Source organism: Chiloscyllium punctatum, chromosome 39 (genome assembly GCF_047496795.1).
Source record: "Chiloscyllium punctatum isolate Juve2018m chromosome 39, sChiPun1.3, whole genome shotgun sequence".
NCBI lineage: Eukaryota > Metazoa > Chordata > Chondrichthyes > Orectolobiformes > Hemiscylliidae > Chiloscyllium > Chiloscyllium punctatum.
Window position 1 is genome coordinate 36,630,770 of NC_092777.1, and position 23,871 is coordinate 36,654,640.

The window sequence follows — 23,871 nt, forward strand, 5'->3', positions numbered from 1 at the left end:
AAGTGATATTGGTGGATGTGCAGGTAAAACTTTGGATGAAAAATAATTGTCCATTTGCTAATTTTTACTGATGCAAGATTGGTAAATGCTTTCTTTTGTTATTACTTCTGTTTCGTTTTCATTCAAGGAATAGAACAGAACAGAAGAGAAAAATCATCGGGAATTAATACCCATATAATATATTTTCACCTGAGTTCAAATCCAGTCAGTTTACTGAGTTGAAGGTCTAATTTCTATTTAAAATAATGTTGAGTACTCTCAGCATGGCATCTGTACAAGCTAGGAATTATTCAGCGGACTCTGTTATCTACAATGACTATGTTTGTAAAATAATTACTTGACCAATAAAGAAGGAAAATGAAAAGATAAGTTGTGGATAATCAAAATAAATCTAATGGAATGTACCATTTAATGGAAAAGGTGTAGACCCAATTCGCCTTTTGAAGATAGAGACAAGTAAAATGCAAACACACGAGCAATTCAATCCTGAGAAGAAAATGGTGAAAGCAAGTGCACCATCATTAGTAAGGTTCCTAAAAACACAGAAACAGAAAGGTTTTGGTTAAGTTGTTAAATGTGACTTTCAGGAAGAAATTGCAAAATTGCAAAAAGGGGCATCAGTGTAAAAGTAAAAGATCTGGTCCCCCGTTATTGATTGTTCATGGCATAGAAATTCCTCTTGTGGTTCAGTCTAGAGCAAGGGAGCATAAATATAAGGTAGCTACTAACCAATCAAATAAAATATTTATAGGCAATTCCTTCTCTCAGATTAGTGAGAATATTTATCTTGCACTTTTGTAATGTGGCTGATTAAGTCAAGAAGAAGCTTACTAGGCAGAAGTCGTAAGGGCTAAGATGGAAAAGAGGAGTATGTAGAGCATAGGCAGTGATATACACAAGTTAGGCTTTGTTTTGGCTTTGCTGTAGGTTCTGTTGAAGGCTATAGTGCATGTGATAATTTTTTTATATATGAGGGATGTTGCCATTGCTGGCTAACTCAACATTTATTGCCTCTAATTGCCCAAAGGGTAGCAAAGAATGAATTGTTGAGGATCTGGAGTCACATGCAGGCCAGGTCAGGTAAGATGGTAGATTTCCTTCTGTACAGTGACCTAGGTAGGTTTTGGCAAGAATCGAAAATGGTTGCATGGTCATCATTAGGCTATTGAATTCCAATTTTGATGTTTTCCATGATGGTATTCAAACTTGTGTCACCAAGGGAGGAGAAGGATGAAAGCATGCATTCAGTGGCACACACTGGTTTGAAGAAGGTGAGAATACTGACAAGTCAGGTATCCAGTGTGAATCTGATGATAACTTCCACATTTAACTTTGCATGTTTCATGTGCTGTTGGAAACCCCCAAGGTTTGCAAGAATATCAAATACTGAAACAACAAAGTTGCTTCTTTGCCTTAGTGAAGGATTTTTACTCATAGGACCTACTCTGAGAATGTGTCTTCATTGCTTTGAAGACAATTTGAAATATCTCTGAATATTTTAAGAAAATGATTAAACATATTTCCAAACTGCCAACCTTGGCAACAGCACTTGAGTCACTATTTTGAACTTCTAGTGGAAACATGAGCAGATGGAAGTGAGACCATGAGAACAGGGGAGATATCAGTAGTAACAACTGCTCTCTTCTCAGCCATTTGACGCTCCACAGGTCGCAGTGGATGAACATGCGAAGGTCAGTATTCCCATCTGAGGGTATTCATTGTGGATCATCGTTCTGGACGTGGCAAAGCAAATGTCCCTCTGGAGTCTCAGATCTTCTCAACAGGTCATTGTTGGCATCTGTATCCACACAGATGAAGTGCTGTGTATTTGAACAACCAGACCTGCTTTATCAGGCCAGGCCAGTGGCTATCAAGGTCACATGCTGATGTCTACTTGGCAGGCAAGAGTCAGCAATGAAAATGACTGACCAATGGAGACTTAAAAATTAAGCTTTATAATTCATAAATGTAAAATTTTGACACTAACAGACTTTAATCACTCATTTTTCTCATTGATACTATAAAATGCTTCTTTTCCTTTATATACTTGGCCTTGGAACTTCAACAGGATGAGAGGCAAGCTGCTGGTTATGTTACTCATTTGCTGAGATGCTCTTGGCTGGTGTCCACTAGGTTTTGGAACCTGTGAGGCATTCTACCAAGGATTGTCCATTCTACCCCAATGCAGGAATAGAGTCAGCCATTAAACCAGGACTTAGCACACAGTCTTCTGACAATGTGGAAGATATGGAAGCATCTTGAGGAGAGTCTTCAAATCCATGTGTTCTTTCTCCATCTTGCCACATGTAGCCCAGCTGTACTTCCTGACAAACAAGAGTGGGAGAGAATTTTTCTGCATTTCAGTGAGATGCTGAACAGTCATGGCAGGACTTCCCTCCATCCTGTTTAAGCTGACAAACTTGCTGATGATTTGGAGATGCCGGTGTTGGACTGGGGTGTACAAAGTTAAAAATCACAACACCTGGTGTTGTGTGATTTTAAACTTGCTGATGGCCAACATAAACATCAGATAACTGAGCATATGTAGGTGACTATTCTTCCAATGGTGATGGAAGCATCAATGCAAAGCCTTAGGTACAATAACACTCATGCTAGAGAAAGATTCCTGTATTCCCTATCCAATGAACTGAAGAATATCTAAAATAAATAATGCCTGAATAATTCTTTTGTCAGTGACCCTCTGTAAGATGTAAATGATACAAATTAAAAGCTGATAAAGGTTTAAAATAGTCATTGTGCAGCTGATCTTACAGGTGATAAATCAGTGATTGTTATGGGTCACATTCCTCAATGATGTTTAATTCTGTCAATGGGTATCTAAGGTATCCATCTCTCCATCCCTAATGGGATCTCTATAGGAAGCAGAATGCTGCTACTGCAGGACCAGCCCTCCATTTTCTCCCTCTTTGTACAAAAGTGTAAAAATCTCTACAACAGCACATTAGTCTTTGCTTTGTGACAAATTGTTTGTGATGAGAGGATGAAAGGACAGTATTTGTGGAAAATAAATGTCAGGATGGGTGTGAGATGGCGACAGGATGAGGCTGAATGCCAGTGATAGCTGTTCATATGGAGATTTGAGAAGGTATCTCATTTCAAAAATTGGTGGAACAAAACATTGTGTTCCTCTAAAGTACTGAGCAGAAGAAAACTAGGGAAATCAGAGTCAGGGGATTGGTGCTTTATGTGGCATTTCACTCCACTCCTCTTTCGTGTCTTGATAAGGTTGTTGAACCTCATTCAATACTATATCTATGAATGAAAGCCACACTTCTGCAGCTCATCACTCAGCCACTTTAATCTTATGGTCACGTGAGATTTTACTCCAGTTTTATGGTCAAATGTGAAGTTCCATAACTTTGACTTGGCAATTGTGACATAGGTATATGTAGAAAGTAGCTGAGTTTTATGGAAAAATATATAAGGATTTAGTGAGTGTTTTTTCTGGCTGAAACTTCTTTGTGCTGATTTGAGCCCTGTGCAGAAAATAGTTACAAAGGTGGCATACTTTATTTTGGCTGAGTTTTTTGTCTGAAGTTTAGTGCCATTAACAAACCTTTCTTCTGTTGCATAAAACAAAAAATGTTTTCTTTTGGGAAATTCATGCATTTTATCATTGCAGACATTCTACCATTTCTTTTGTAATTTCTTACTGCCTACAGTGCCACCTACTCCTCCACCTATTCTTTCCTCTTTCTTTCCAACCTCTCAACCCTAGTAAATGTCTGTTATAGAGTCATAAAGATGTACAGCATGGAAACAGATCCTTCAGTCCAACCTGTCCATGCCGACTACATATCCCAACCCAATCTAGTCCCACCTGCCAGCGCCCGGCCCATATCCCTCCAAACCCTTCCTATTCATGCACCCATCCAAATGCCTCTTAAATGTTGCAATTGTACCAGCCTTCACCACATGCTCTGGCAGCTTATTCCATACACGTACCACCCTCTGTGTGAAAAAGTTGCCCCTTAGGTCTCTCTTAATCTTTCCCCCTTCACCCTAAACCTGTGCCCTCTAGTTCTGGACTCCCCGACCCCAGGGAAAAGACTTTGTCTATTTATCCTATCCATGCCCCTCATAATTTTGTAAAACTCTATAAAGGTCACCCCTCAGTCTCCGACACTCCAGGGAAAACAGCCCCAGCCTGTTCAGCCTCTCCCTATAGCTCAGATCCTCCAACGCTGGCAACATCCTTGTAAATCTTTTCTGAATCCTTTCAAGTTTCACAACATCTTTCCAATAGGAAGGAGACCAGAATTGCACGCAATATTCCAACAGTGGCCTAACCAATGTCCTGTACAGCCGCAACATGACTTCCCAACTCCTGTACTCAATACTCTGACCAATAAAGGAAAGCATACCAAACACCACCTTCACTATCCTATCTACCTGCAACTCCACTTTCGAAGGAGCTATGAACCTGCACTCCAAGGTCTCTTTGTTCAGCAACACTCCCTAGGACCTTACCATTAAGGTATATAATTCCTGCTAAGATTTGCTTTCCCAAAATGCAGCACCTTGCATTTATCTGAATTAAACTACATCTGCCACTTCTCAGCCCATTGGCCCATCTGGTCCAGATTCTGTTGTAATCTGAGGTAACCCTCTTCACTGTCCACTGCACCTCCAATTTTGGTGTTCTGCAAACTTGCTAACTGTACCTCTTATGCTCCCATCCAAATCATTTATGTAAGTGACAAAAAGTAGAGGGCCCAGCACCGATCCCTGTGGCACTCCACTGGTCACAGGCCTCCAGTCTGAAAAACAACCCTCCACCACCACCCTCTGTCTTCTACCTTTGAGCCAATTCTGTATCCAAATGGCTAGTTCTCCCTATATTCCATGAGATCCAACCTAGCTAATCAGTCTCCCATGGGGAATCTTGTCGAATGCCTTGCTGAAGTCCATATAGATCACATCTACTGCTCTGCCCTCATCGATCTTCTTTGTTACTTCTTCAAAAAACACAAACCAGTTTGTGAGACATGATTTCCCACGCACAAAGTCATGTTGACTATCCCGAATCAGTCCTTGCCTTTCCAAATACATGTACATCCTGTCCCTTATGGTTCTCTCCAACAACTTGACCACCACTGAGGTCAGGCTCACTGGTCTATAGTTCCCTGGCTTGTCCTTACCACCCTTCTTAAGCAGTGGCACCACGTTTGCCAACCTCCAGTCTTCCGGCACCTCACCTGTGACTATCAATGATACAAATATCTCAGCAAGAGGCCCAGCAATCACTTTTCTAGCTTCCCACACAGTTATCTGGTATACCTGATCAGGTCCTGGGGATTATTCCACCTTTAACCGTTTCAAGACATCCAGCACTTCCTCCTCTCTAATCTGGACATTTTGCAAGATGTCACCGTCCATTTTTCTACAGTCTATATCTTCCATATCCTTTTCCACAGTAAATACGGATGCAAAATATTAATTTAGTATCTCCCCCATTTTCTATGGCTCCACACAAAGGCCGCCTTGCTGATCTTTGAAGGGCCCTATTCTTTCCCTAGTTACCCTTTTGTCCTTAAAATATTTGTGAAACCCCTTTGGATTCCCCTTAATTCTCTTTGCCAAAGCTATCTCGTGTCCCTGTTTTGCCCTCCTGATTTCCCTCTGAAGTATACTCCTACTTTCTTTATAATCTTCTAAGGATTCACTCGATCTGTCCTGTCTGTACCTGACACATGTTTCCTTCTTTTTCTTAACCAAACCCTCAATTTCTTTAGTCATCCAGCATTCCCTATACCTACCAGCCTTCCCTTTCACCCTGACAGGAATATACTTTCTCTGGATTCTTGTTATCTCATTTCTGAAGGCTTCCCATTTTCTAGCCGTCCCTTTACCTGCGAACATCCGTCTCCAATCAGCTTTTGAAAGTTCTTGCCTCATACCATCAAAATTAGCCTTTCTCCAATTTAGAACTTCAACTTTTAGATCTGGTCTATCCTTTTCCATCACTATTTTAAAATGAATAGAATTATGGTCGCTGGCCCCAAAGTGCTCCCCACTGACACCTCATTCACCTGCCCTGCCCTATTTCCCAAGAGTAGGTCAAGTTTTGCACTTTCTCTAGTAGGTACATCCACATACTGAATCAGAAAATTGTCTTGTACACACTTAACAAATTCCTCTCCATCTAAACCGTGAACACTATGGCAGTCCCAGTCGATGTTTAGAAAATTAAAATCCCCTACCATAACTACCCTATTATTCTTACAGATAGCTGAGATCTCCTTTACAAGTTTGTTTCTCAGTTTCCCTCTGATTATTGGGGTGGTCTATAACACAATCCCAATAAGGTGATCATCCCTTTCTTATGTCTCAGTTCCACCCAAATAACTTCCCTGGATATATTTCTGGGAATATCCTCCCTTAGCACAGCTATGATGCTATCCCTTATCAAAAATGCCACTCCCCCTCCTCTTTTGCCTCCCTTTCTATCCTCCCTGTAGCATTTGTATCCTGGAACATTCAGCTGCCAGTCCTGCCCATCCCTGAGCCATGTTTCCGTAATTGCTATGATATCCCAATCCCATGTTCCTAACCATGCCCTGAGTTCATCTGCTTTCCTTGTTAGGCCCCTTGCATTGAAATAAATGCAGTGTAATTTATTAGTCCTACCTTGTCCCTGCCTCCCCTGACTGTTTGACTGACTTCTGTTCTCAACTGTACCCGTCTCAGATTGATCTCTTTCCTCACTATCTCCCTGGGTCCCACACCCCCCACCTTACTAGTTTAAATCCTCCCAAGCAGTTCTAGCAAATTTCCCTGCCAGTATATTAGTCCCCTTCCAATTTACGTGCAATCCGTCCTTCTTGTACAGGTCACTTCTACCCCAAAAGAGACTCCAATGATCCAAACATGTGAATCCTTCTCCCATACACCAGCTGCTCAGCCATGTATTCATCTGCACTATCCTCCTTTTCCTGCCCTCACTAGCTCGTAGCACTGGGAGTAATACAGATATTACTACCCTTGAGGACCTCCTTTTTTTTTAAATTTCTACCTAACTCTGTGTAATCTCCCTTCAGAGTCTCAACCTTTTCTCTTCCAATGTCGTTGGTTCCAATGTGGGCAATGACCTCCTTCTGGCCCCTCTTCCCCCATGAGAACACTCTGCACCCTCTCTGAGACATCCTTGATCCTGGCACCAGGGAAGCAACACACCATTCTGCTTTTTCTCTGCTGGCCACAGAAATGTCTGTATGTACCCCTAACACAACTGATCTCTTGGAAGCCGACGTACCCCTCGTTGCATTCGAGCCAGTCTCAATACCAGAAACTTGGCTGTTTGTGCTGCATTCCCCTGAGAATCCATCACCCCCTACATTTTCCAAAACAGCATACCTGTTTGAAATGGGTTTCTCCACAAAAGGCCCCTGCACTAGCTGCCTACCTCTCTTACCTTTCCTGAAGTTAACCCATCTATGTGACTGTATCTGAGACTTTCCCCCCTTCCTATAACTGCCATCCATCACATACTGTTGCTGTTGCAAGTACCTCATCACTTCTATCTGTCTCTCCAACCGATCCACTTGATCTGATAAGATTTGCATCCGACAGTATTTATGGCAGATATAATCTGCAGTAACCCTTAAACTCTCTTTAAACTCCCACATCTGACAAGAAGTACATATCACTGCAAAGGCCGTTTTTGCTCCTTCACAATCTACAGACCCAGAAAATAACAGTCTTATTCTTCTACAAACACTGCCCCAAGTTAAATTAATAGCTTTGGCTTATATTTTAAGTTTAATCAAGAGACTTTTCTCCAAAAACATAGAATCCACTGTACCCACTACTGCAGCCTCTCTCTTGGACAGACTTAAATTTAACTTATCTGATTCTCTGCTGTGAACTTCGCCCAGCAGTTCCTCCAAGATTAGTTGTGAATTTCACTGTTAATTTTCCTAGATGAACTCTGATGTCCAGCGATACACGAATTCAAACAGCAAAGGCGGTAACTGTGCAGGTTTTCTCTCTCTCTCTCTCCCCCCCGCACTGTCCTCACCATGTGCTTCCTTTGTCTGCTCTTCTCCCTTTAAACTGCTGTTGCTTTGACTTTTTTTTTCCAAAGTTCCAAAACAATGCAACAGCGTATAAAACAGTAATTGCTGCTGCTGGAATTCGAGGAAATCACCTCCAACATCTAAAATACCTCAAAAAAGGAGCAGCTCTAACAGCCAGAAATTTTTCCCGTCCTCCATCTTGGATTATCTTTTGTGCAGTTTCTATCTGAATGCTTGCTGTCTTCCTCCAAGTTTGGGCTCTTTTTCTCATTCTTTTCCTCGCAAATACTATCGTCCCAACATTTTGCTTCATGTACGCCCCTGTATTTTAGTTGTTTTCTCATGGATAAAATTTGTAGAACATTCCATCAGAATGTGTCAAGAAAATTGTTAATTTGAAAAATAAAGGCATTGAAATGCACCAAAATCCTTGCTTCACTTTGAAAAGGACATGAGGACCATCTTTATGAAATTGTGTTGTATGTTGGTGGTTGAATATTTGAGATTTGATTCCATTGTCACTACAATTTGCCATTCATGGGAAGATGTATATGAACTCCTGATATGCACTTTTAGCTAATGAAGCTGTCCATTGAGTACTGGATTGTGTAAAATTAATGTTTTTAAATGTGGTTTTGAAAAGTCCTGTTCAGTGAATCCATTTCTCAACATTCCACAGTCAGTCATTGCCTCGTAGAGTGATGAGAATGCAGGAGTTGTAGTTCACTTGCTTTTATGAACAGAAATGGTACAACCAAAATTTCGAATTGCAGAGAAGTTTGATTTGGTCCATCATTCATTAAAATTTGTATTTTGGACCATTTGGATTTGAGTGACCTGATTTAATGTGAAAACAGGATACATGGACAGAACAACTTAGGAATTTGTATATATATCCCCTTTTCCAGAAGTCTTAGTCATAAGCTGGGTGAATATTTCTGGTTGGGTTTCGGGACTTGTTTGTGTGCCAACCTATATTCTTCTAGATTTTGATGGAGTATTCTCTGAACATTTGCATAAATCTGAAAACTGTGTTTTGGAAGTTGTAACTTATCCTGCCGTATGAAAACATGTACTGTGTGCATTTAGATATTCCCACACCAGAAATATTAAGGAAGACAAATTGTGTTGATAAACTTGTGAATCTTCTGAAAATTTTCAGTTTTTCTTTGATGGTACAGGTCTTGTTAACAATATTGAGAGTTTGAACATTTGAAATGCTTTGCAACAAAAGTCACAGTAAAGTGGGTGCTGCTTTTCTAAAACTTTGAATAATGGTACTATTCTGTATTGTGTGGTAGAATATGTTCTGTGGTTATATGCGTTGCTTCGTGATCTCAAATATAAATAAGCAGACTTAGCAGACACGTTTCTAGAGGGACTTTGAAAGTCCTTTTGAATCTCAAAATACAATGCTCAAAGGGTAAATAGAAAGGGTAAATTCAATGCTCTAAAAATACATGCAGGAATCTATATATTTTGAAGAGCTGTGTACCTGTGATTGAAATCAGATTTCAATTGTGTTTATTAATCAGATTTCATTTGTCTAAAGGAGAATTCTTTTTTGCATTTCAGCTAAACTGACAGATAAATCCACTTGGTCATCTGGACCCATTGCTCAAACTCAACCATCTCTATCGCATGAATTATGGAAAGTGCCGCTAGGATCCAAAAACACTAGGCCACCACCAGGCCTGACAAACACCAAGCCATCACCATCCTGGGGTGTCAGTTCACTCGGACTTGTCTCAAGCTGGCCAAGCTCTTATTCCTCCAGTAAGATGTGCTTTGTTGCAATGCCTCGTGCCTTAGACATTTGAAATTTGCTTATTATCTGAATTTTAATATTTCTGCTGCATTATGACTTTTAAGTTTCCAGGTGTTAAGATTTCCATAATAATAAAATGGTGGTTCAAGTTTCAGTTGACTTAATTATCTTGTGTAATTGCATTTTATTTTGAAACAATTTGAGATCTTGAAATATTAGAGGATCAGATATTTTTCAAGAAATGGCAATTCACAACCAGAAAACTTCCTATATTCTGTACCATGTGTTGTTTGATATTTGATGGCTTAAGGAATCCCGCATATTAGTTTGTGATAATGTTTGTGGTACACATTTGATAGTAGTGAACCAGAGGACTCATGGAGAAAGGTGTTACTTCACCTTAAGAATTGAAATTCCTTATTGAGGGAAATTAGGAAACCCCGTATATACTTGGTTGTGAATTTCCTCTCCTTAAAACACTTCATTTTTTTCTCTTTGCTTTGTAGGTGTATAACTTGAGCTTTCTAATTTTGCAAGTGAATCAAGTTTGCAGAAAGGAAATCTTTAAAAATCCCCATTAGCACAGAAATTTAACTTTGGACCTGAATCTCCCAATTGGAGCAAGGAAATTTACTTTGGTATTGTGCCTTCCTTTCAAATTTAATTCAATCTACCTAGTTTCCTTCGATTCTAGCATTGGAGGTATTGCATTACTATGAAATTAAGTTGCCCTTTATCAGGACCCTTTATGACATTCAGTATAGCAAATTAGTAATCATCAATAGCAATATAGTCATACGTAAGTTCCATATCTGACCTTTACTAACCTGCTCAAAACTGAACAGAGAAACAAATCGCATTCCTTTTCTTAAGATGAAGTGCCACCTTGCTCCATGAGTCCATTGGATACAGAGGAAATCCAAATCTTCCAGAAGAATAGTGTATCGTTTTTCCAATGTTAAAAGTATGTAAAATACCTTTTGCCTTTTCAGATTCTGCTTGGAGTACTGACAGCTCTGGAAGAAACAATAGCTGGCTGGTTCTCCGAAACCTCACACCCCAGGTAACAATTGAACTGAGGAAGATTGTAGCTTTCTTTCACTGTAAACTGAAAATAATTTCACTCGTGCCAATGCCATTGGTTACAATTGAGCTCTAAAATCAGTAATCTAAAATTTCCAAATTCTATTTAACTGAATTTATAGAATTTTGTTTAACATCCAATCAATCACCAAGTTATTCCTTTAAATGTATGTCTCATAATAGCATTATAATCATATTATAACCTACTTCCAAGTTTATGAGGAAGCTTATTTTAAATTATATTTTATAAAATTTAGGTTTATGATACCATTTTGTCTGATAGCTTTCACAACTAGAAATTTTGCAGAATTAGAAGAAAATAAAAAGGTTTTCATCCATTTAGGGTACTATGGATTACACAAAATGGAAAAAAAAATGCGACATGAGCAGCAATGAAAAAATTGCAATGGTAGAGTTTTTTTTAAATTCATTACTCCTTGTAGCAATAATTCTGTCATAACATTCTTGTGTCAGAGTTATGTGTTCAAGCCACAGTCCAAAACCTTAAGGAGGATCTCAAAATCTCTATTTGAATGACTGTCTGAAAAGGAGTTGGGAGTATAGAATTGCTCAGTTTGTTCTGAGAAAACTATTTATTAGGAAAATAGAAAAGTGTTGGCATTGTTTCACGTGATATCCTTAGCTTTTGTAAAACCTCAGGATATAATTGCTGGACCAGGTATTCTTTCCTCTCCATTCTACTCCCATTCCCACAACTAAAAGCTTTTCTCCTTCATAGCCTGCTAGAGCCTTGCGACAATTTATCTAATGGAGCAACTGAAGGCAGTTATATTAAATGGTTTGTTTTTCCTTTCTCATGGGTGCTTTATTTTTCCTGAGTAGGAAAAACTCAGGAGGCCAATCTATTCACATGTGATTAATCACCATAATGTCACTCAACCAATCACTCAGATCCTGTCGGGTGTAGGGTTTGGTCGTTGGTAATTTTAGTTAGCTCGTTTAAATTTCATTAAACATTAAAAATGTCTTTGTTTGTTAAATGACGACTGCTATTTAAGTAATTAACAAATACATAAGTTGCTGGAGAAACTCAGAAGAACCACTGGACCTGAAATATTAGCTCCACTTTCTCTCCACAGATGCTGCTAGTCCTGTGTTTTTCCAGCAATTTCTTTTTGTTGTTTTGGATTTCTAGCTTCTGCAATTCTTTGTTTATGTTTTATTTGTGAATAATTTGTTTTAAATTATAGAGGTCTACAGCACAGCAAAATGCCCTTCACCTCAGAGTCTGAACTGGTCAAGAACAAGAACCTAACTATTTTAATCCAATTTGCCTGTACTTGGCCCATAATCTTGTCTGCCTGGGAATCCAAGTGCACGTCTAAATATTGCTTGAATGTTATGAGGTTTCCTGTCTCTGCCACTTTTATTAGCATTGCGTTCCAGATTCCCACCACTCTGAGTGAAAGAAATATTTCCTGTCACTTCTCTAACTGTAATGTGTGCCAAGCAAACTTGTAAAGTTATGGACATTATTGTCCATGTGAAGATTTCAAAATGATGCAAGTATTGATGGTTCACTTATTTGCTGCAGATTGATGGTTCGACTTTGCGGACTTTATGCATGCAACATGGTCCATTGATAACATTCCATCTGAACCTGACCCAAGGAAATGCTGTGGTTCGCTACAGTTCCAAGGAAGAAGCAGCTAAGGCCCAGAAATCTCTGCACATGTAAGTGTTTTAGATTATTCTAGCAAAAGGTTTTGTCATAATTTGGTTTTCCTTGGGTTTAAATCAGAAACAAGCCTCTTGAAGATTAGGAAAATGCAGATAAAAGTGAAAAGAAAATTTTCAGATGATTCCTACAGCCTGTCATTAGCCCTGATTTAGTGAATTAACTTTAAACTTTCACTCGTGCATTGGTGGCTACCTCACTGCTCCATGCTCATGGGTCAGCCTTTTCTGGTTGTGGTCAAGAATGCACTTCCTATCCTTCCCCTTCGTCCTCTCTTTTTTTTTTCATTTAGCTTCCTCCAGCTATGTACACAATTATAACATACTCCTCAAACATCTCCTTTACTAAATTCCTGTGCACAACTGTTTCTGAACCTGGGATGTTAGTTTATTGATTTTTGCAGGGTCATTCTAGCCAATCTAGGCAAACATTGTGTCTAAAACAGGATCTGATTTTGTATTCTGAAGGGAAAAACCTCCAAGCTAAGTACAGAGGAACCTCAATTATCCTAATATCAATTATCCAAATATCGGATTACCTGAAGAAGATCTCTAGGTTCCGATAGAAATATTACATCAAAGAGCTGTTTCAACCCATCACGTCTTTTGTTTACAGGGATTTAAAAACTATCTTGGCTCATTGAAATGCTGCTGAGACCAGTCCTGGACATCGATAGGAGCCCAGGCTCCATCTCTAAATGACTGACCTGCCACCAACTCTCCCTATCCCCACACTTTCTCTGGAGTTTTACATAGGGGTGAACCCTAAAACACCTTTCCCCATTCTTTCTAACATTGTCCTGTACAGGGCAGAGGTGTAACTTGTCAAAAGGTTGTGTCCATCTGTGTGCGTGCATGTGCACGCGTGTGTATGTCTGCGCACACCCGCTGTTTGGAGACTTAGCACACAAAGGCAGCAGCAGTCTTACTGTTGGTCTACACTCTAACTTCCCCAGAGGGGAGGGTGGCTGATGGGGCTGGCACAGACTGGGATTGGATGGTGGGTGGGAGCGGGCGGAGGGCGGTGTTGGGGTGCAGTGTTGGACGGGGCTGGGGGGGCATGTGGGGGTGGTGTTAGGTGGGGTTGGAGGCAGGGGCTCGCATTCAGTGTGTTGCAGTCTCTTCTGAATGTGGAGTAGACTTAACAGAAAACTCTGAGCTCCAGAGGAGAGGCATTGAATCGATTAACCAAATAATCAATTATTTGAATGAAATAGTGCCTGCCCATCTCGTTCGGATAATCGAGGTTCCTCTGTAGTTGAGACGTCAACATTTAGAAATTCCACCACCAACATCCGTTGATCCCTATGCAGCTGCCAGAACAGTAACTGACTTTAAAAAAAAGTGCAATAATGAATTTTTTTTCAAATTATTAGAACAGTGTTGAATAAAAAATTGATCCATGTGTGCGCTCTCATTCTTGGTCCTTTCATGAGGAGGAGTGTTTTCTCCTGTTTCTTCTGTCCAGAACCTGAATGATTACACATATTTCAACCAGGTCTCCAATCTGCCTTCTCTTCAAGAAGAGCAGTCCAAGGCATCTCCAGTCTATCTTTGTAACTCAGATTCCTCTGGAACCATTTTCATAAATCGTTTTTACAACCCTTCCAACTCCTTCCATCACATCCTTCCTAACTAGTAGTACTTAAGCTGAGGCTGGCCTTGTGTCTTATACAAAATCACCACAGCTTCCTTGGTCTGTATTCTCTGCCTCTATTAGTAGAGCCCTGAGCTACTGTATTTACTGTATTAACTTTCTCAGCTAATCCTGTTACTTTTAATGCCTTAGGCATTCATACATTCAGGTATAAACTGCACCCAGTTTAGAGTTTTCACTTTTTTTATATTGTCGCCCCATATTCTTTCTCCCAAAATATATTACCTCTTTCTTTGCTGCATTGAACTTCATCTGCTGGCTGTACACCCACTCCACCAATTTATTATTATTCTTCCAAAATTCTGCAATAGTTGCCAGTCTCTCTATACTGGATTTTTGCTTTTCTTCTTTCTCCCCAACTCTTCATGTTCACCCTGGGCCTCAATTGTATTTTCTAGTTGATCCTTGTCATGAATTCATTGTAGGAACTCTTTCTGCCTGTAACACTACTGCTACCCAAAGCCCCTGTTATAACTACCTGATGGTTTTCACTCCTCTTTGTAACATCCTTGCAAATTTATTCCTGAACACTGAGCAAAATATATACCAAACAATGTAATGACACCTTTTTTTAATTCATTAACTCCAACTAAATTGATAGATCCTTGGCCCTACTGGGACATTCTCTTTCTCCAGTGCTGTAATGCTATCTTTCATCAAAGTGCCACCTTTATCCATTTTTTAAAAAAAATTTCCTGCATTAATACTGTAATTAATATTTAACTTCCATTCCTGCCCTAAAATACTGCACATTGTTCTTTTTCAAATAGTCTTTTTTGAATGCCTCGATGGAACTTGCCTCACCACACTCTCAGTAGATCCTCGCCATATGCTGCAAAAAAATATATTTCCCTCATACCACTTGCCCTTCTCTTACTAATTACTTTACATGTGTGATCTCTCATTCTTAATCTTTTCATGAGTCAAGTCTCTCTCAAATCTACATCATATTTCCTCTTGACAACATACATCTCCAACTCAGTAATCATATTTACAAACTTTGCATTCACATGCACGCACAGTAGCCCTGATTTAGATTTGATTACTTTCTCCCTTACACTGACCCCACCTATTAACTTACTTTTCTCTACTCTAGTGCTATCTATATGTTCTGGTATTCTGCACATCTTGGTATTCTTGTCCCATACCACAGCCAAGTTAATTTAAACCCTTCCGAGAAGCACCGGCAAAGCATTTAACAAGAAACTCAGTCCTGACTTTGTTCAGGTGCAATGCATTTGGCTAATATAGGTCAGATCTTCCCCCAGGAACCAAGTCTAATGTCCCAAGAATCTAAAACCCTTCCTCCTACACCAACTTCCCAGCCATAATTCATCTGTCTTCTCCTTCCATTTCTATACTCACTCGCATGTGCCACTGGGAACAATCCAGTGATCTTGTGGTCTTTGTTATCTTGCTGTCTAACTCCCTAAATTCTGATTACAGAACCATGTCCATTTTTCAACCGAAGTTGTTGATTCCAACGTGGGCAATAACTTTTAGTTGTTCACCCTCCCTCCCCCAGGGTTGTGTGAAGCATTTTAATGACAACCTTTATCCTGGCACCAAAGAGACAACACACTATCCTTGATTCAAGTCTGCAGCCACAGAAGCCTCTCTGCTTCCTAGCCTATCAAACTGCCTTTCACTGTTGCTCTTCAAATCTTACTTGAAAATTCTCTGTACAGCACTGTAGGCTGATCGGAGAACATGCCCATAGGTCACCCATTGTCTCCTTTCCTACATACTATTGAGCTGCAGAGTCATGCCATCTATAAAATGCTATCCAAATCGCTCTCAGTCTCATATGCATTGTAATGGTGCCAGCTACTGCAACTGATGGCACTTCCCGCATAAATCGTTATCCAGAATATTGGAAACATCCCGGAGTTCACACAAAGCACATGAGGTATGCATGCCTGAGATTAAAGCAGCCTGCCATTCCTTTATTCATTAGGTAACTTGCTACGGCTTGAAAAAATCTGAATAAACATTACAACTTTGAATAAAGCCTTCCTAGTACTGAAAAGTTCAACTGATACCAAATCCATTTTTAAAAATTGCAATAAACCTTCCTTAAGTACTTCTTTCCCACTGCACCAAATTCACTCCAACATTCAATCTACCTCTTGGTCAGGTGTTGTCTGCTGACTGTGCCCCCTGCATACCATTGTGTTTGAAAACCAATGTAAGCAGAATTAGAATGACTTAACACCCTCAATACCATTTTATTAAAAGTCACAAAGCTTAAATCAACTTCCTTCATACAGCAGTATTTAAACTGTCATAGGATAACAAGTCACAAATTTGTTGTAGGCATATAATAAAGAAACTGAAATATGTATACTTATTGCACATAGAAAACTAAAAATTCCAGTTCAAGTTGTACAATAGGTATATTCTATACGTTTAAGATTGTATCTTAATTCCAGTTATCATTTAATTAGAGTCATAGAGATGGACAGCAGAGAAACAGACACTTCGATCCAACTCATTCAGGCTGACCAAATATCCCAACCCAATCTAGTCCCACCTGCCATCACCTGGACCATATCCCTCCAAATCCTTTCTATTCATATACCCATCCAGATGCCTTTTAAATGTTGCAAATGTACCAGCCTCCACTACTTCCTCTGGCAGCTCATTCCATACACGTACCACCCTCTGTGTGAAAAGATTGCTCCTTAGGTCCCTTTTATATCTTTCCCCTCTCACCCTAAACCTATGCTGTCTAGTTCTGGACTCCCTACCCCAGGGAAAAGACTTTGTCTATTTGTCCTATTCGTGTTCCTCATGATTTTATAAACTTCTATAAGGTCACCCTGCAGCCTTGGATGTTGCAGGAAAAACAGCCCCAACCTATTCAACCTCTCCCTACATCTCAAATCCTGCAACCCTGTCAAGATCCTCAAGAAAATTTTCTGATTCCGTATGTGGATGTACCAGCTAGAGAAGGTGCAAAACTTGACCTACTCTTGGGAAATAAGGCAGGGCAGGTGACTGAGGAATCCCTGATGGAGCACTTTGGGGCCAATTACCATAATTCTATTAGTTTTAAAATAACAATAGAAAAGAATAGACCAGATCTAAAAATTGAAGTTCTAAATTGGAGGAATTAGGTATTAGGTAAGAACTTTCAAAAGCTGATTGAGGACAGATGTTCGCATGTGAAGGGACGGCTGGAAAATGGGAGCCTGCAGAAATGAGATAACGCGAGTCCAGAGACAGTATATTCCTGTTAAGGTGAAAGAAAAGGCTGGTAGGTGTAGGGAATGCTGAATGAGTAAAGAAATTGAGGTTTTGGTTAAGAAAACGAAGGAAGCATATGTCAGGTATAGACAGGATAGATCGAGTGGATCCTTAGAGTATAAAGGCAGTAGGAGTATACTTGAGAGAAATCAGGAGGGCAAAAAAAGGAGACATGAGATAGCTTTGGCAAATAGAATTAAGGAGAATCCAAAGGGTTTTTACAAATACATTAAGGACAAAAGGGTAACTAGGGAGAGAATAGGGCCCCTCAAAGATCAGCAAGGCGGCCTTTGTGTGGAGCCACAGAAAACGGGGGAGATACTAAATGAATATTTTGCATCAGTATTTATTGTGGAAAAGGATATGGAAGATATAGAATGTAGGGAAATAGATGGTGACATCTTGAAAAATTTCCATATTAGAGAGGAGGAAGTGCTAGATGTCTTGAAACGGTTAAAGATGGATAAGTCCCCAGGACCTGATCCGTGGGAAGCTAGAGTAATGATTACTGGACTTCTTGCTGAGATATTTGTATCATTGATTAGTCACAGGTGAGGTGCCGGAAGATTGGAGGTTCGCTAACGTGGTGCCACTGTTTAAGAAGTGTGGTAAGGACAAGCCAGGGAACTATAGACCTGTGAGCTTGACATCGATAGTGGGCAAGTTGTTGGAGGGAATCCTGAGGGACAGGATGTACATGTATTTGGAAAGGCACGGAGTAATTAGGAATAATCAATGTGGCTTTGTGCATGGGAAATCATGTTTCACAAACTTGATTGAGCTTTTTGAGGAAGTTACAAAGAGGATTGATGAGGGCAGAGCAGTAGATGTGATCTGTATGGACTTCAGTAAGGTATTTGACAAGGTTCTCCATGAGAGACTGGTTAGCGAGGTTAAATCTCACGGAAAACAGGAAGAGCTAGCCATTTGGACACAGATCTGTCTCAAAGGTAGAAGACAGAGGGTTGTGGTGGTGGAGGGTTGTTTTTCAGACTGGCGGCCTGTGACCAGTGGAGTGCTACAAGGATTGGTGCTGGGTCCTCTACTTTTTGTCATTTACATAAATGATTTGGATGCGAGCATAAGAGGTACAGTTTGTAAGTTTGCAGATGGCACTGAGATTGGAGGTGTAGTGGACAGCAAAGAGGGTTACCTCAGATTACAACAGGATCTTGACCAGATGGGCCAATGGGCTGAGAAGTGGCAGATGGAGTCTAATTCAGATAATTGCAACTTGCTGCATTTTGGGAAAGCAAATCTTAGCAGGACGTATACACCTTAATGGTAAGGTCCTAGGGAGTGTTGTTGAACAAAGAGACCTTGGAGTGCAGGTTCACAGCTCCTTGAAAGTGGAGTCGCAGGTAGATAGGATAGTGAAGAAGGCGTTTGGTATGCTTTACTTTTTTGTTCAGAGTATTGAGTACAGGAGTTGGGAGGTCATGTTGCAGCTGTACAGGACATTGGTTAGGCCACTGTTGGAATATTGCGTGTAATTCTGGTCTCCTTCCTATCGGAAAGATGATGTGTATTTTGAAAGGGGGTTGAGTTATGTAAAACCTGTCTTAAATAAATAAGTCATGAATAGTGTCATTCAAAGTTTTTCAGAAAAGTTAATTCAACTTCGTCTCCCCTGTTCAACTCTCCTTTTTTTCAACCAGGTGCGTTCTGGGAAACACTACCATCCTCGCTGAATTTGCTAGTGACGAGGAAGTTAACCGTTTCTTTGCACAAGGTCAAACACTGACACAGACCTCTAGCTGGCAGTCTAACACAGGAACCAATCAGAGCCGACTTGGGTCAAGCACCAACTCTCACGGATTGGTCCGCAATGATCTGGGTCACTGGAATACTACAAGCCTGAGTGGGAAAGGAGCAAATGACCTTCTATGGAGTGGTGTCCCCCAATACTCCAGCAGCCTCTGGGGGCCTCCAAACAGTGATGATACCAGAGTAATTGGCAGCCCTACGCCTATCAACACCTTGCTCCCTGGTGACCTTCTCAGTGGAGAATCCATGTAGGGAAAACTAACTATCTTGTGGAGCTAACAATCAGCACTAAACAACCCAATTTTGGGCATCATATTGACCCTTGATCCACAACCTTTTTTGGTTGGGTGTGGAGGGTGGGCAGGGAAATGGGAGGGAGGGAAAGGGGCATGGAAAGTCTACTTTTGTGAGCCTGGGTTTAGTATGCACATTACCCTTGCTTTCATTATTTCGTTTGATCCCAAAAACATATCAACACAAATACTTGAATCAAGCAGGCCAATAATGAAATGTGAAAACCGTCTAATTTACACTTCCAAGATGTTGTCATCACAAATAGGCTCAAACAAAAAAAGGTTTGTTTGTGTGTGTGTGTGAGAGAGAGAGAGGATTCAGATGTACGAGTGTGTATGAAATCAGTGTGTTTTTCTTTCTTTATACAGTATATGCTTTTATTTGCTTGTCAGTCAAATTATTAGCTTCTAACTTTGCACTGAGTGTATGCAGCCCCTCCAGCTAATCTTACAAAGGGGGCCAGCAGCAATTCATGTGTAAATGTTTACTCAAGGACGCTCTTAAACAGTGTATGCTCTGGAGATGATGTGTATACCTACCTTTAGTGGCTTTTTTGTGGACTAATGCAAGAGAATTATTACAGGAGTATTGCACCAGTTTTCTTTCAGAGTATAAAATTTTAAAAAAAATTTAAAAATGCTCTAGTTGAACTGTGGCCATAGCTACACAATAGAGCGGACCCAGCCTGCAAGCAGGCAAGGGGAAGCACTTGGACTGCAAATTTTTGTGACTGATTTGGAGGTGCCTATGTCTGGTATCCTCCTGTTTACAAACTTTTCGGAACTTTAGAAAAAGGAAAAATAAAATGAAAAAAGGACAGTTACTCTTCCATCAAAACCTATTTTCAGAATGAAGATGTGCTACTTCAGAACTCTGGGAATGAACAGTGTTGTATTTTTTTGGCCATTGTTGTGTATTTTTTCCTTCGTAAATGTTTGCTCACTTTCTTGCACACAGTGGATGATGTCTCAGGAAGGCCTGAATTTTCTGGGGAGCTACTCCACGCCATTTCATGTATTTTAACCCAACCTCTAGCACTGAAGAAAAGAAGAAAATACCTGTTTATTCTGTAGCAGTTACTTATTTACCAAATAATGGACACAACAATGTTTGAAGAGTGCTTTATGAAATGCTTTATGTTTTAAAAAGAAATCAATGCTTTTGATTGTGTTAAAGACAATGGACTAACATACTGTAAAGTATGTTATTGTAAAGACTCTCCTTGTCCCAGCCTGCTTTGATCAGGTAACTTGTGCATTAACTTTGAATAGGTTTTTATTGGTTTTATCGAGCTGTTGTTGGCAAGTGAAAAGCTGGTTTAGAGGATCATGAACTATGCACAAATGGGTTCAAGACTTTGTTTTTCCTGGATTTTAGTAGAGTGTATTTACTTGTTTCTTCTCAGAAGGTATTTACATCTCATTGCCATTATGTATATTCCAAGCCGAAAATAGTCTTGAGTTGTAGAAAAAGCCTGACTTTAAAGATTTAGGGGGAGGTGGGGTGGGCGACGGGGGTGGGGGGAGGGGGGGGGAGGCGGAGGCGGAAATGGGTATGAACGTCTGTGTTATTTCATTTTTGCCTTTGATTTATAAATGTTGATAATTCAAGTTTTGTTTTTAAAGTTGGTGGCTTTTAACATTTTCTCCTCATAGAATGTGATTGTAAAACATATGCACAGAAGATTGCTTTGTTGGGCTTCTTGAGAACTATCATTTGCAGGTTTTGTTCCCTTGCAGTTGAACAAGATCAATTAATGCATTATCTGTTTGAAATGAAGGATAATTTTCATTCACTTACACTGAGCAGATCCTAAAAAGTCAGTATGTTGTGGTTAAACTGCTTTCCTGTTCTATTCATTGTTTACTCTGAGGTAGCAGATTACCATGACGTAATGCATTAACTGGATATACTCGGTTTACTAAAGAGGTTGCCCCATCAGCTCTATAAAGATGGTGCTCTAAGTGGCTCTGAAACATTAAATGGTGAATACTTAATAAACTACATCAGAAACAAACCTTTTAAACCAATTTAGGAAACCTTGCAAAAGTTTTTTTTCCGAAGTATATAGTGCTATGTTGAAAGTCTATTGACAAAATTCCCCAATTTAAACTAATCATCAAACCATTCCATGAGTTTGACGCCCTGGTCTGGTACCAGTGAGTGTGTGTGTGTGTATGTGTGTGTGTGTGTGTATGTATATATGTGTGTTGGCAATTTATATCCACCCACTTGCTTGTCAAGTGCAGCCTATACAAAACCCTGTGATTAACTGAGATTTAATTTGTAACTGCAAAGTGACACCAGCATTCCAAATTCGTGTGGTCTGATTTGAAGAGGAATTATACTTCTAATACCAGATTGCTATTGGAAGTGTTAATGAAGAATTTTGGCTGCACCTCCTTTTTTGGAAAAAAAAGGTGGCATTTGTTTTGGGTTTCAGTGCACATTGTGAAATTTGACTATCCTAACCTGCCAAATGATTCATGGAGGTTTGCTCACCTTGAAATTTGTTTTTAAGAATTAGATTGCTGTATATAAAAGGCTTTTGTATATAATCTGCTAGGGTTCAAACTCTAATAGAGATATGTTATGTCAAAGCACTGTTGTAATTTGAAATTAGTTACTCACTTTTAAGCAGTTTCAGAGCCCAATGGAAGTGCTCAGTATGGATGTGAGATATCAAATGTCAATGCCACCTCCAGCACTAAGAGGAATTTGTGATTTTGTTAAAAAGTGGAACTTGTTTTTTAAAGAAACTGTCCAAACTTTACTTTGTTGAGATAACAAAGCACAATTAGCTTAATTAAATGACAAATAAAAACAAATGTTTAGAGAAACAAGGATTTTTCAGGTGAAACATTTGGATGTTTAAATGCATTTGAAACTAAAGCTTGATTTGGATTCACCCACATAAGTAAACAAGCTTGATCCATTTTGTTTACTTTAATGGATACCCCTCCCTTTGCATGTTTCCTTATAACAGAACAAGCAACAGAACTGACACAAGCCAGAGCATTGAAAAGTTGTGACAACCATTGTTTGTGCGTGCATACTTTGTGCAGCAAATATTCGTCCAAATCAAGTTTTCACCTTGTAATGTTAAAACATATTTTCATTTTTGCTGGTAGAGTATGTATTATTGAATCAACAATGAATAAAAGATTACGCCTCCATTTACCTCTTCAAGCTATATGCTTTTGCTTGCCACATTTGAGCTATTAACTCCTATAAATTAAGCATTGGATTTTACAGCAGAATTTTTGTTTTTGAACACACAACTGGAATGATGTTTTGCATAGGAAATTCATTATTATCAATAAAACACCAAGCAATGCTGTTTATAAGTATAGTACAAGACCAGAATTCATTTTGAGTTGGCCTCTAAGGATATAAACATACTTAGCCAAATACTCTGGTCCATTGGTTTAAAAAAAAGTTCTCCCTATTTAAAATTGAATGTATTTTAATAATCTTGAAGTAATTAGGCAAGAGGAAATAGGTGCATATGAATAAAATTACAGACGAATGCAGAGTTCTATTTTGAATGATCATTTATAATAGCAAATTAATGCTCAGCATGATTATTGTCATTTAATCAAATTTGGGCAGCAGTGTACAATTTTTTTTAATATGGATATGGTTGGCAAAGTTGTACTGCTATGAGATTTTACAATTATCTTTTCAGTGAAATTGTATTAAATGTAAAATAACAAGGCGTTTTTGCTTAATCCTGTAATAAAATAGGACAAGGAGTTTATGCAACTGTGGGATTGAGAGAAACTATCTATCTGGATTCATTGTACAAATTTTTGTTTTATTCATTCATGGGATGTGGGTGTCACTAGCTAAACTGGCATTTATTGCCAGTCCCTAATTGCCCAGCAGGTAGTTCGAAGTCAACCGCATTGATTTGAGACTGAAGTCACGTAGACGAGACCAAGTAAAGCTAGCAGTTTCCTTTCATTAAGAATATTGGTGAATCATTTGGGTTTTTTCCAACAATCAGCAATAGTTTCATGGTCATCATTAGACAATTAATTCCATATTTCTATTGAATTAAATATTCATTGTCTGCCATTACGTATTTTGAACCGAGGTCCATAGAACCTTACTAGATCTCTGGATTAATAGTCCAGTGTTAATCCCACTACCTAGATAATAGACTAAATTCTGCGGTCAGCAGCCAAGCAATGGTGCTCCCTATGACTTCAAAGAAAACTGCCTCGAAAGATCTGCCATTGTTTTACCCTTTTCTCAACAGCTGTTTAACTCCGGAGCCAAGTCAAAGGAATGTCTTGGATGTAGCTGCAATG

General features: G+C 39.5%; 1 protein-coding gene across 10 annotated transcripts in view; it reads left to right on the forward strand.

The window, feature by feature from the left end:
* The window catches only part of tnrc6c1 (trinucleotide repeat containing adaptor 6C1), a 716,497-nt gene extending 696,882 nt beyond the window's left edge, over window positions 1-19,615 (forward strand). For 5 of the 10 annotated variants that reach the window (XM_072558458.1, XM_072558456.1, XM_072558461.1 and 2 more), the window contains 4 exons: window positions 9,615-9,815; window positions 10,800-10,870; window positions 12,446-12,585; window positions 19,153-19,615. In XM_072558458.1, coding sequence (XP_072414559.1) covers window positions 9,615-9,815; window positions 10,800-10,870; window positions 12,446-12,585; window positions 19,153-19,513 — 773 coding nt within the window. In that variant the 3' untranslated portion in view covers window positions 19,514-19,615. The remainder of the gene's footprint in view (window positions 1-9,614; window positions 9,816-10,799; window positions 10,871-12,445; window positions 12,586-19,152) is intronic. The other 5 variants (XM_072558453.1, XM_072558459.1, XM_072558455.1 and 2 more) reach the window with 1 other exon arrangement.
* Window positions 19,616-23,871: the final 4,256 nt, after the last annotated feature.